At 39.2% G+C, this 13,403-nt stretch overlaps 1 protein-coding gene across 3 annotated transcripts in view; it reads left to right on the forward strand.

The window, feature by feature from the left end:
* The window catches only part of Srrm1 (Serine-arginine repetitive matrix 1), a 638,713-nt gene that overhangs the window by 341,686 nt on the left and 283,624 nt on the right, over positions 1–13,403 (forward strand). For all 3 annotated transcript variants that reach the window (XM_067135198.2, XM_067135197.2, XM_067135199.2), the window contains one exon: positions 3,479–3,858. In XM_067135198.2, the coding sequence (XP_066991299.2) occupies positions 3,479–3,858 (380 nt within the window). The remainder of the gene's footprint in view (positions 1–3,478; positions 3,859–13,403) is intronic.

Consider the following 13,403-nt stretch of genomic DNA (forward strand, 5'->3'; position numbering starts at 1 on the left):
CGACACTCCATGTCGTACGATGTCGGCATGTAAAAGATCTCTGGTGACACATTTGGTGTTTATCCGACAAAATTAATTAAATCTCAGCCATAGACACCCAAGAGAGTTTCGGTTTACTCGGTCTGCCATCTAGTGGGGGCCTAGAGTAAAACGGAACGTCGAAATTGATGAGCAGACAGCCAGATGGCGTCAAATTGAAATGTCTGCACACGGTAGCTGAGGCCATACAGTTATTATTATTACCTATAAAATCTTATCCCAGAACCTACAACAGAATGTAATACGACCTATCTGTGTCGGTGCGACGTAAAGCCGCTAGCAAAAAAAAAAAGAATGTAATACAGCAGCTAGACGAGTAAGCGGAATACCAAGCAGCGTTCACAGTATTGAGATTGTGCAATGAACAGATAGAAAACCTCAAGACCATCCTCCACTATAGCAAAAAGCAAGCTAGACAGTGGGTAGTTACCTTCGTTGACTTCCAAAAGGAATATGACACTGTGCGTAGCACAACTATCTTCAAAACCTTAAGGGAAGCAGGGCTCAAGACAAAATCAACATGTTGGTGCAAAACACCACTTCCAAAGCAAAGTTTAGAGGACAGTTCTCTGAGAGCTTCCGAATCAAAATAAGGGTGAGGCAAGAAGATGGAATCTCCATGCAAATGATTTAACTGTGTCCTGGAAAAGATCTTGAGGGAATGGACCAAATCCCTATCAGTGAACACCAAATTAAGAATGGGGATCAAGGAAGACATGCAAGGATCCCCGACAAGTAGGGAATGGATTTTGTTGTAAATACTGTATTTGCTCGTGACAGTGCGCCTGCTGCAGCTGCTCGTGAAAGGATTGCCGAAACTCATTTCTTTTAACAAAGTATCCCAGTTCAACAAATTCACAAGTATTTTTTTATAAAATGTTCTTACACAATGATATGTACTTATTTTCATTACATTTGAACTCTTTTGCTTTCTTTTTTGTGTCAGCTTAAGTTGTGCCGACATCAATGTAATCTTGTTAGTTAATTAACTTTCACCAATATGCATTTTGTCACATAATGCAAAGACTCAAAATTCATTGTTCTCCAGCACTTAGAATGATTCTTCATATGGGACGAGAGAAAAATAAAACATAGTTTAAATACAGTCAAGGCTGCCCTAACAGACACCTTGATTCAGCAGACACCTCTCTATATAGACATTTTTTCATTGAACCGATTTCATTTTACATAAGATATGTGTTAAATAAGCCTCATTTAAGCGGACACCTCAAATTCTGGACAGCGGATATCACCATTAGTCTCATCCACTTGTTTTAAATGGACACTTTACGTGTTCTAGGGCACAAGGCTATGTCTGCCTTTTTTTCAATATCATTCTACAGACATGCGCAAATTCCTTTTTTATGTTTGTGCTATTTTGAGTCCAGGGAAAAGAGACTATACGTACATAGGAATGCTAAAGTAGCCGTGAAGTTAATTGTTCTGTACAGGGTTCTTTCTAAACCTTCCGTTAGGATCATCTTGTGTTCTAATTAGTGTACATTCTGAGAATTCTAGTTTACCAGGAATGATACAAGTGGCTGCTTACTCACAAGTTACCAAGGGGTTTTACAGCATATCTCTCTCTCTCTCTCTCTCTCTCTTTTTTTTTTTTTTTTTTCTTTGCTAGTTGCTATACGCCACAGTGACATAGATAGGTTTTATGGCGACCACAGCATATCATTTCGTTCATAATTCAAATTTTCGCTGATAAGGTCGAAATCAGGTGTGGATGTTCTTTGCCGTAAAAATGTTAGAATAATTTTTACAACTTTGTTTTAGCAAACACCTCTCGTAACGGACATTTTTCCATGGAACCGACGGTGTCTGCAGAAGAGAGGTTCGACTGTACTACCCATATTTTCTTGTTTCATGTGTTCAGTTTCCCTCTGCATTTCAAGAAGCCACATTTCTAAATCCTGTTCCCCCCCCTTTGAACTCTAGGTTGCATAGTTTGTGTCTTCCTTCAGACAGTTTGGAAAGTTTTTTGAGAGCTTTGGCTTCTTTGGTCTTTTTCACTTCATTTAAATTGGCTCTATTCTTTGGACTCCACGGATTCCTTGAAGTAGGTGATGCTGGTTTCAGCTGCGTTATCAGTACTTGCTCGGTAGAGACAGGAGTCACAGAAATAGCCAACGTCACTGATTTCTTCATGAGGCAGCTGAGCTGAGTGGCTCAGATTATCAAGGCGCTACCCTTTTGACCCCAACTTGCCAGGTTTGATCCTGGCTCAGTCCAGTGATATTTGAAGGGCTCAGATATGTCAGCCTTGTGTTGGTAGATTTACTGGCACATTAAAAGAACTCCTGCGGGACTAAATTCCGGAACCTCGGCATTACCAAAAATGGTAAAGGTAGTAGTGCGATTTCCAACATAGCAGAGAGGCTATGTGCCGTATTTGTTTTATCTCCACTGCATCGTTCTTAACTGGTGTTATCTATTTGATCTATGTGGAAAGCATAACAGTCAAACTCATTAGGAATGGGCTCCACTTCATCACAGACAGTAGATAACAATTGGGAAGAGATTTTGTCTAATAATGAGGTTTCAGTTCCTCCAAATCCAGTTTTCTGCATATTGATCTTATTCTGGAACTTCTGTTGTTTCGGCGTGGACTTAAAATTGCCATAAAGTGACTTCAACTGCTTTTTCAATCTTTTATTTTTTAAACAAAATCTCTAGTGTTGAACATGTCTGTTAATTGTTCCCAAGCTCTTTCCTTTTCTTTTGCAGTCTCGCCATCAGTTCCCTCATTTTCTATTACATCTTTCTTTTCAGCAACTAACCTTACAAGTAGTGCCTTTTCTGTGGAAAAATTCTCTCCCCTTTTTAAAAAATATGTTTCTTTGTTGTCTATTTCTTCTCGGTAGTTAATCAAAACATTGTTAAATAATTAATGTTTAGATATGAGTTAATTCAATAGAGGAACATAACGTAACTAATGGGAACTGAATTATATTGCTTTCTAACCTCCTTTTGTTTTTCTAACGAATCAGAAAGGCCAACATATATTAATTTGTCATGGACACCTAAATATTATTCTGATGAATAGTCAAATTTGACAAAACCTCAAATAAAGCCAGTGTGTGTTAGTGAAACGTTTCTCATTTTAACAAATTGTCGGGCCTTGATTGACAGTCATATTTGATGTTCATTAGGATATTTTGACAATGGTTGGTGAAATCGATCGTTAGCTTTATTTCTTTACTCTTTATTTCAGGATTGTCTTCCTACCTCTGCTTTTGGTGGAAATAATGTAGTTTCTCTGCTCTTACCAGATTAGTTTTCACTGCTTCTCTCCCTCTTTTTTTTTAGTGTATGAGTGCTCGTTATTGTACATACTTGTTAAAATCTTGAAAATTCTCTGTAACATAGAGAGGGGAACGAGTATAGTGAACTTTTTAAAAAATGGAATTACTAAAAGCTTAATTTTTTTCAGGACATGTAAGAAGACTTCTCCTGAGCGAGACAGAGATCATAAGAAGAAAGGATCTTCAAAATCTCGATCCCGGTCTAGATCCAGGAGTTCATCATCTTCACTTGAAGAACCAGCTAGGGGCAAAGGAAAATCAACTTCCAGGTCTAATCATCATCGATCGCATTCTCGTTCACGTTCAAAATCGGTTTCTCCAGTTAAAATCCGGCCATCGAAGTCGCAGTCTCGGTCTCCTAAGCGGCGTTCCAGGTCACCAGCAAAGAGAAGGTCTCGTTCGCCGAACAAAGTTCCTTCCAAATCGTCTAGAAAGCACTCTCGGAGTTCTGAGAGTAGGAGCAGTGATTCAGGATCTTCCTCTTCAGAGGCTTCAGCAAAAGGGAGAGGTATGTTACAATATGATTGTGAATTGATGCAGATTGCTGCTTCTCAACTGTTGTCTACTTTGCTGATGATGACGTGCTGTTGCTTTCTAGCAGATTTTTAATAGTTGAGATATATTTTCAAGGAGGTCAGGCAAAATTTGTTTAATATAGGCATTTGACTGGTATGCAGTATATGTTAAATTTTGAAGGTGGCCATCATATACCTGTACTTATATTTCAAGATGGAAAATGAAAATTTTCTGAAGAATATTGCACCACCTGTTCTTGAGAATTTCATTTTCATTTTAAGAGGCTGTAGGCATTGTGTGTACCCACTTCCTCAGTGCATAGATGTAAACAAAAAGAGGCCACTTGTAACTTTTCTGTATTAATGGCAGGTTAGTTTTATACTTGGTGCATTTCTCAAAAGTTCTGATATTTTGGACACTATTTGTATTTTCATAATAGTAGATGTGTCTTGATGTGTACTAATTAATTCCACACTCATCAAGTGAAGTTCTTTTTTTCTGGGGGAGGGGGGAGTATTTATATGTTAGTTGCATTTTCTCTTTGCTCAAGAGAATACACAAAAGCATCTTGCAGTTGGAATGGGTATTGTTCTCATTCTTCCTGTAAAATAATCATGAGTAATTTGGAAGCTGTGTTTAATGCTCCAAGAACAGCCAGAATTTGCATGCAGTATTAAAAGGGATTGCACTTAAACTCGACCATGTATGCATCGAATCAAATGTGCACCCAGGTACATATTTTAAAAATTAGCTGTCTTTTGATTTATTTTAAAGAACTAAAATTCATTCAAGTGTTTCTCTTCTTTTAACAAACAGCATCTATTCCAGACTTATAGCTCTGTTGAGCCCTTTGTGTGACATCTGGCATTGTAGTAGACGATGAGGGTTTTTTGCAGGTTCTCTGAGGTGAACCGTTCGTTTGCTGTTGTCGGCCAGAGTCAGCATGTTAATGGAAAAGGACCGCTCAACATCTCATGATGTCACTGGAGTACTGTCGCAAGAGATTTTGTGGCGGTCCAGGTCCACGGATAGACTCGAGCCCCTGCAAGGGAGACTACATGGTCGAGAATGGGTTCGCACAATGAGTGTAATTGTGTAGCTGCCAACCAGGTTTGCAACTGCTCGGCAGATAGATATGCTCGGTTATGCATAATTGATTATAGTACATAAAAAGCTGATGCAGTTTTTCTTTCTATAGAAGATGAAAAATCCTTGAATAATTTATCCCTATTGTTGCGATCATTGTGTAAAACCCTGATGGCTGTCTTCTGTAAGATTTTACAAAAATGTGTGTGTTCCAGTTTTAAAGGAGAATGAACGACTGTAACAAGTACCATAAATTAATTGAGCAGAGATTGTGAAATGATTCGGTAAAATGAAACGTTAATTTGGTTTTCGAAATCTACTACGGCAGCTATATTCTACAGAGTCTGTTGTGAGCATATTCCTTTCCTTGGCTGATTGCTAGGTTTGATGTGTCTTTACTGTGATCTGCCTGGTATTAAATTCAGCTTTTATATGTGCAATATGTAGGTCAATATTTATTAGAATAGTGTGTGCAAATATGTTTTAAAAAAATTTCTTGGCTGAAGTGATATTTTGATTGAGTAATGCAAAATTAAATTTACAAAAAACCTGTGCAAGGCAATTGCAACATTGCCCTGTAGGTATGTTAGAAGTCGGCTATAGCGAGGAATATGGCATGTAAGTAGAACCCCGTCATAATGACTGTTTTTTTCTCTGTTCCTTGAATATTCCTATATTAAACTGTGTATTATCCTTTGGTTACAACGAGAACCATACCACTGATACATCCGTTATTACAAGTGATTAGGTGCGCACTATTTTTTCGTTAATATTTATCCACTCTAGCGATTATATTGAATGGGATTGATCATCTTCAGTATAGTATTCTCGCTATGTGCAGTAGGGAACTCTCTCATCGACATTCAAGGGCGATCTCAAGAGTCGATTAGTAATACCTGTCTTCTTCCGTTCTGTAAAGGAAATTCAAAATGAAAGAGAACATGTTTTCATAATAAATGTGTAAACAACATTAATGATAGCAGTTGTTAACTCGTTAGAAATAAAGGCTGAATTATATGACAGTTTAATTTTAATGCTATATATTGTAATTAAGTGAGCATGTGATACACCTTGAGATATGGCAGGATGTATCCTGAATTCAGAGGTTAGTTTATATTTTTTTACTAGCTGATGTACCTATGGTTCGCTACAGAATTCTACATTGTATATAGAATTGTAGGTTAGGTAGAGTACACGTTGTGAGCAAGACTGTATTAAATTGCATAGCTCTTATCGTTACCTTAGAAATGCGACAGAGAAATCAAACGTTTTTCTCATATGAAGACTGCATTAGGGAATTTTCATTGTCATGGTAGGCCTGCTTGCTTACCGTCAGTCACATTCAGGTTGGGGAATTGCATTATAATGGCAGACACTCACTCTCCACCTGCCTTTTTACATCCTCAGACAGACTGTGTGTATGGTTTTCCCGACTGAAATGAACGTAGGTCACTACAATGATGTCAGTAGGAATGCCGTAAGTAAAAGCAATGATTTCTCATGAAATACTTGATCAAATGAAAAACCACACATTTTCTAACTTTTAACGAACAGTACTACGCTGCCGATCTAACAGTCCAAAGTTCCAGAGCTGGAATAACCAGGCAGCAGACAGCCGTGATTTGTGAACATTTTTAGTCTTTTTTCGGGGGGGCGAGGGGCGGTGTAGAATAGTGGAGAGTCCCTGAGCAAAAACTATGCCCTTTTACTAATCTGTTTCCTAGGAGTACCCGATGGGTCCGAAAATCTCAATTCCCTACACTGGCGGCGGAAAAATCCGACTTGGAGGCAATTTTATCCTCCAAGCAAGAGGAGAAACCCCCTCTTCACTGCTAATTTTGAATAAAATGAATGTAGAAATTAATAAAAGTGAAGGAGGAAGAAGCTCTTTTCAGGGTTGAATTTAGAGTTATTTAGTGAATTGTGGTGCTATAATTTGGAACATGCCTAAATTGTAATTCTAGACCAGGTCATGCTGCTGCTGCTGCTGCTGCTGCTGCTGCTGCTACTACTACTACTACTACTACTACTACTACTACTACTACTACTACTACTACTACTACTACTAAGTGAGCCTCTGCCTTAAGAGTGCACGCTGCTCATACAAAACAGCGCTTCGGAGTAGGGATCGAATAGCTGGAATACTATGTGATGAATCAGATCAAAAATTAAATGTATGGCTTTTCAGGCGTTTGCTCTATTAACCAGCATTTCGTCTTAGGCCTGACACTAGACTCGTCAGACTCCCTCCATGGGAATTTAGAATTACCATTTACTATGTGATGAACCAGTGAATTTCGTACCAGCAGTACGGTATCCGAAAATGTATGACCCAGAGGAATGACATGGTAAAGAAGAGAGTGTGCTAACTCCCCAGCTATTTCCCGCCAACATTCAGTCGGCTGTTATACTCGGTCCGCATCAGTAATCCCATCTATCGGAGTTAGGCAGCAAGATAAGAGACAAAGAAGATCACCACAAATAATGGTCAATGTTATGTTATTGTTGATCAGTGTTATGCGCTTTCGATATTGTAGGGCTTCACATTTAGTTTTTTTCCGACTCTGAAATACCACTCTTATCATAGACGGTACGATAAATTGAATAAAACATAAATGGTTGGAAATTGTATTCTCTATAACTTTTGTTATGTAGTCCTTTTTGATAGGACCAATATCATAGGTATTAAAAAATTAAAAAAATTAAATTTTAGGCACCTTCCCCTAAAGTACAATTTCATACAGGGCGAATAAAATTGTTTATAACTTAGACTGTAGTTTCTTATTCCCCGACTCAATATACGGAATTTCAGAAATTCTGTTTACCTATTTTCTCGTGGCTCGTCATTAATATGGACTTGCAAAACAAAAATACAAATTCATGTATATATGTGTTATCAAAGCCGGTACGGTAACAATGTATGACATAAATGATCGGAAATTTAATTCTGTATAACTTTGGTTATGTAGTATTTATCGATAGGACCACTAAGAATATAAATACTTCACAATTAAATTTTAGGCCTTCCCCTAAACTACCATTTCACTCAGCATGAGTAAAATGATTTATGGCTTAGATTGTAGCGGCTCATCCGCCGACTTCACATACCGATTTTCATTAAATTCACTTCAGCTGTTTTCTCGTGATGCGTGTACATACATACATACATACATACATACATACATACATACATACAGACAGACAGACAGACAGACAGACAGGCAGGCAGGCAGGCAGGCAGAAATAACGGAAAAGTAAAAAGTACATTTCCTTGTTACTGCGGACATGACTGATACAGAAATGCCGTTCTTTTCAAATTCTGAGCAATGTAAAGACAAAACTCTTATTTTATATATATAGATGTTTGGTTAAATTTCAGCTGGCCCAATGGTGTAAGGTTAGGGTGCCTGCCTCTTACCCAGAGCCCCCAGTTTAGATTCCTGTCCAAGTCAACCCTCTGTGGGTGGGGGACGCAGACGAAGAATACACCCATGGTGTCCTCTGCCTGTCGTAAGAGGCGACTGAAACGGGCGACCAAGGTATGATCAAATTAGAACCACGAAACTATTTGTGATTGTACCACCAGGCGGGGAACACCATGGGTCGCCTTTACTTGTACATAGTACTACTATGTTGGGTACCAAATAGGTTTGTGATTAGTAGCAAACGTGGGCACGACGGCTTTTTCAGTACCTGTGATAAGTAGCACTATACTGTATGAGCGACACCATTGGATGAAGGAACTCATGGTTCTGGCTTGCCTATGATTAGTACCCACTCTATGATTAACACCACAGAATAGTACGAGTCCCAGTGGTTAGTACACTTTGGTGATGAACACCATAGGTTTGCGTTGCCTGTCAAGGGCGCCGCAATGTGCGAAACACATTAGGTCTGTTGCATGTGCGAATTTCATTACCTGTGAGTCGTACCATAACGTATGGAATACAGTGAGTGTTCGCTACTGTTGATTAGTACCGCAACATGGGAAATATCATGGTTCTACTTTTCTAGCGAAAAGTACCGTTATGAGGGCTGATGACCTGGATTTTGAACCCGTTTCGAGAACGAGCATATTCTAATTGATTCAGCATCGTGCTATAGAAGCAGTTCCTTGGTCCGTACTACTGTTGTCTTTTGCCAGCTTCTGTGCATGTGAGGCACTGTGGGTCGGATCCACTGATCGTTTTAACTTCATATCAATCCATCCATTCATTCTTGGTCCTCACGCTTTGAATTCTGCTCAGTGGAGGATTTTGGACTTTTAATTTGTCATCTCATTTTGTCTCATTTCATACCATTAGGGGCCGATGACCTCGATGTTAGGCCCCTTTAAACAACAAACATCAATCATCCATCGTGTCCAGGTCAGGGATTGTTACCTTGATCTGAGGGCTAGTTCGAAGTCCACTAAGCCTACGCGGTTACAATTTACGAGCTATCTGACTGTGGAATGCCACCCAGGTCTAGAAAGCCGAGGATATCAGCTGAAAGTGTTCATCATTCTTACCATGACACCTCCTAATCTGCAGGCCTTCAGGCTGAACAGCAGTCACTTGGTAGGCCATGGGGTTTGGTTCTTGTTAAATTTCTGAAAGGGTACTCAGATGTAGATTTATAGCGAAAAGAATATAATTTCTCTACTGGCGCTTGAAATGCTTTCTTGATACATATGTTGTTGTTTGAGTCATCAGTCCATAGACTGGTTTGATGCAGCCTCCCATGCCTGTGCTAACCTTTTCATTTCTACATAACTATTGCATCCTACATCTGCTCTAATCTGCTTGTCATATTCATGCCTTGGTCTACCCCTACTGTTCTTACCTCCTACACTTCCTTCAAAAACCAATTGAACAAGTCCTGGGTGTCTTAAGATGTGTCCTATCATTCTATCTCTTCTTCTCGTCAAATTTAGCCAAATCGACCTCCTCTCACCAATTCGATTCAGTATCTCTTCATTCGTGATTCGATCTATCCATCTTACCTTCAGCATTGTCCGACTCGTTGGCTGAATGTTCAGCACACTGGCCTTCGGCTCAGAGGGTCCCGGGTTCGATTCCCGACCGGGTTGGGGATTTTAACCTTCATTGGTTAATTCCAATGGCCCGGGGGCTGGGTGTTAGTGCTGTCCCCAACATCCTTGCAACTCGCACTCCACACACAACACTATCCTCCACCACAATAACACGGTTACCTACACATGGCAGGTTCTGCCCACCCTTATCGAAGGGTCTGCCTTACAAGGGCTGCACTCAGCTAGAATAGCCACACGAAATTAAAAAATTAAACCTTCAGCATTCTTCTGTAACACCACATTTCAAAAGCTTCTATTCTCTTTCTTTCTCAGCTAGTTATCGTCCCTGTTTCACTTCCATACAATGGCACGCTCCACACAAAAGTCTTCAAAAATCTTTCTAATTTCGATATCAATGTTTGAAGTGAGCAAATTTCTTTTCTTAAGAAAGCTCTTCCTTGCTTGTGCTAGTCTGCATTTTATGTCCTCCTTACTTCTGCCATCGTTAGTTATTTTACTACCCAAGTAACAATATTCATCTACTTCCTTAAAGACTTCATTTCCTAATCTAATATTTCCTACATTACCTGCCTTCGTTCGACTGCACTCCATTACTTTTGTTTTGGACTTATTTATTTTCATCTTGTGCTCCTTACCCAAGACTTCATCCATACCATTCAGCAACTTGATGTAGATGTTGATTCCCATTGGACCATTATATTGGTATTATAAATTTACTCATTCAGGACAAATATTTTAGGTTCCCTATGGGAATCAACATTACATCATTTGATGGCCAGGCAGGCATCTCTTTTTGAAAATGAGACATAGCTCTCATAGTGCATTGGCACTGCTGGTGGCTTCAAATAGCCTATGCAGTGGCCTCCACGGTATGCACTAGCCTTGCACACGAGGGCGAAACGCAGGCAACCAAGAATGAGTTAGCTGGAAAATTTATAATGTCCAATAACGGACCATTATATTGGTATTCAGCAACTTCTCGAGATCTTCTGCAGTCTCAGATAAAATAACAATATCAGTGGCGGATCCTGGATTCCCCACGGAGGCATGCAACTAGTAACCATGCAGTAGCACAATGTAATTAGTAAATTCCAATTCTAATCATCCTAATTACACTTAGGTGAAGTTGATCCTGCAATTCTTTCTTCAGAATTCCTTGTTGAAGTCACTGTAGAATTCCTCACGTGTTTTCAACTCAACAAGATTATCCTTGTCTATAGACATCATTCCTAATGCAGAGGGATGACTCTTACTTTAAGAATTGTGGATAAGGATTTTATTCGCTTTAGGACAGAGAAAGAGCGTTCTACAGATGATATAGCGGGAATAGTTGTAACCAATGTGCACAATTTATAAAGCTCAGGAAGACCACTATAGATATCAGTGGTCAATAGGAACTTCCGGATTTAAGCCGCAGTCATATCTTTGAAGTGTTCAGAAGTGAACACTGCCCTCAATTCGGATTTAAGTCGTACTGTATCAAAATATTTCCCATAGAATTCCATCAGTTTACTGAATTGATCTTTAGGAAACTCGCCAGAAGAAAATGAAAATTTCTTACAATCATTGTGTGGTGCCCCAAACATCGTGTGAAATATTTCAGGTTAGAACTATGGCCTGTAAAGTTCAGTTATCTAAGGTTCAATATTGTGCGAAATTCTATCAAGGAATTATCGTTATTACTGATATACCTGCCGCGTGTCAGTACTCCTTCGACACCATTCTCAGCAATATTTTCAGACGCAACGGTGATATAGCCTGGTAATTGGATATATTAACAAATAGATTTTTTTTTATTTGGAGTGATTTAAGGAATATGAAAACTGCCCATTTTATTTGATGAAATTGTATCCTGCATTATAAATGTTTTTATTCCGGCTTATATGCCCAAACTTTACTGTTAGATTAGCCTATAAATTGTGTTCAGTCGAATGTAATATTTTTCTCCACATTAACGAAAAGTAGAAATATTAATATGTGTGTTATTTTCTTATTTGTATATGCAAGAAAGCCAATAATACTGTAAATTGAATATTCCTATTTGCTGAGTTTAAGTGCATGTTGGGTATTTTCCTGAACTTGGGCAGCTGCTAGATTTAGTGTTGCCAACTATCATGAAGTCACTAATTGGGATAAAATGTCAATACATGAAATTTTTGGAACTGGGTCTACATGGGATAATGTTGAAGGATTAAGTGGATGAATAACTACAACATACCTAATTAAAATGAGAAGAATATGCAGCTGAGGTTCCTGTTTACGCAAGGCCTTTTCATGGAATTCATAATTATGTATAACAGGTCTTCCTAACACTTTCAAGAGCGTTTATGGCATCTGTTATGCATCTCTATTTTCACCAAGTTCAGCTGACTAAAAGGACCTTCTACCTTTGAATTTATTAATAGCAACTGCATCTAAATCCAAACATCCTCCACACAGCTTTGGGCTGGCTATCGTCGTTAAGGCCAGTCTTGGAAAATGGAGCAGCTGTATTGGATTCGTCCCGAAGAGAGCTCATCTCGCCAGGGGGTAATCCGTGCTTCGCACTCGACGTTACCTTAGACATTCCGCCTTTCTTCAAAGCTGTTAGCAGTTGGCCGAGGGTAGCAGGTGAATGGTGACAAAGATTGAAGTGCAGTGACGTCATGCGGAGGGTTTCAGAACTACGTCTGCCACCGAATGCAATTTTAAGATTGAATGCGTTACGTCCGTAACTTCTACATTTGCTCTCTCTTTCTTTCTACGGTAGAGTAGATGGCGAGACTACAGCAGCGTCACACGTAGTCAAGCAACGGAACTAATGCAAGTTGAGCGGAACTTTTAAACTTCTGAGAGATGAAATTAATAATACCTGACTTGAAACAGCCTAAAATCATACTTCAGACACTTCTTCGAGCTATCGTAACGCATGCAATGAACGCCTTGCATGCAAGGCAAATACGCCCCTGAACAATATCATCGGCAAATCTCAAGGTTTTGATTTCCTCTCCTTGGACTGTGATTCCCTGTCCAAATTTCTCTTTGATTTCCTTTACTGCCTGTTCTATGTAAACATTGAAAAGTAGAGGGGACAAACTGCAGCCTTTCCTCACTCCTTTCTGGATTGCTGCTTCTTTTTCAAAGCCCTCTATTCTTATCACTGCAGACTGATTTTTATACAGATTGTAGATAATTCTTCATTCTCGGTATCTGATCCCTGTCATCTTCAGAATCATAAATAACTTGGTCCAATCAACATTATCGAATGTCTTTTCTAGATCTACGAATGCCATGTACGTGGGCTTGTCCTTCTTGATTCGATCCTCTAAGATCAGATGTAAAGTCAGGATTGCTTCACGTGTTCCTACATTTCTTCTGAACCCAAATTGATCTTCTCCCAACTCAGCTTCAACTTGTTTTTCCATTCTTCTGTAAAT

This window comes from Anabrus simplex, chromosome 1, assembly GCF_040414725.1.
Source record: "Anabrus simplex isolate iqAnaSimp1 chromosome 1, ASM4041472v1, whole genome shotgun sequence".
In the NCBI taxonomy this organism is placed as follows: domain Eukaryota; kingdom Metazoa; phylum Arthropoda; class Insecta; order Orthoptera; family Tettigoniidae; genus Anabrus; species Anabrus simplex.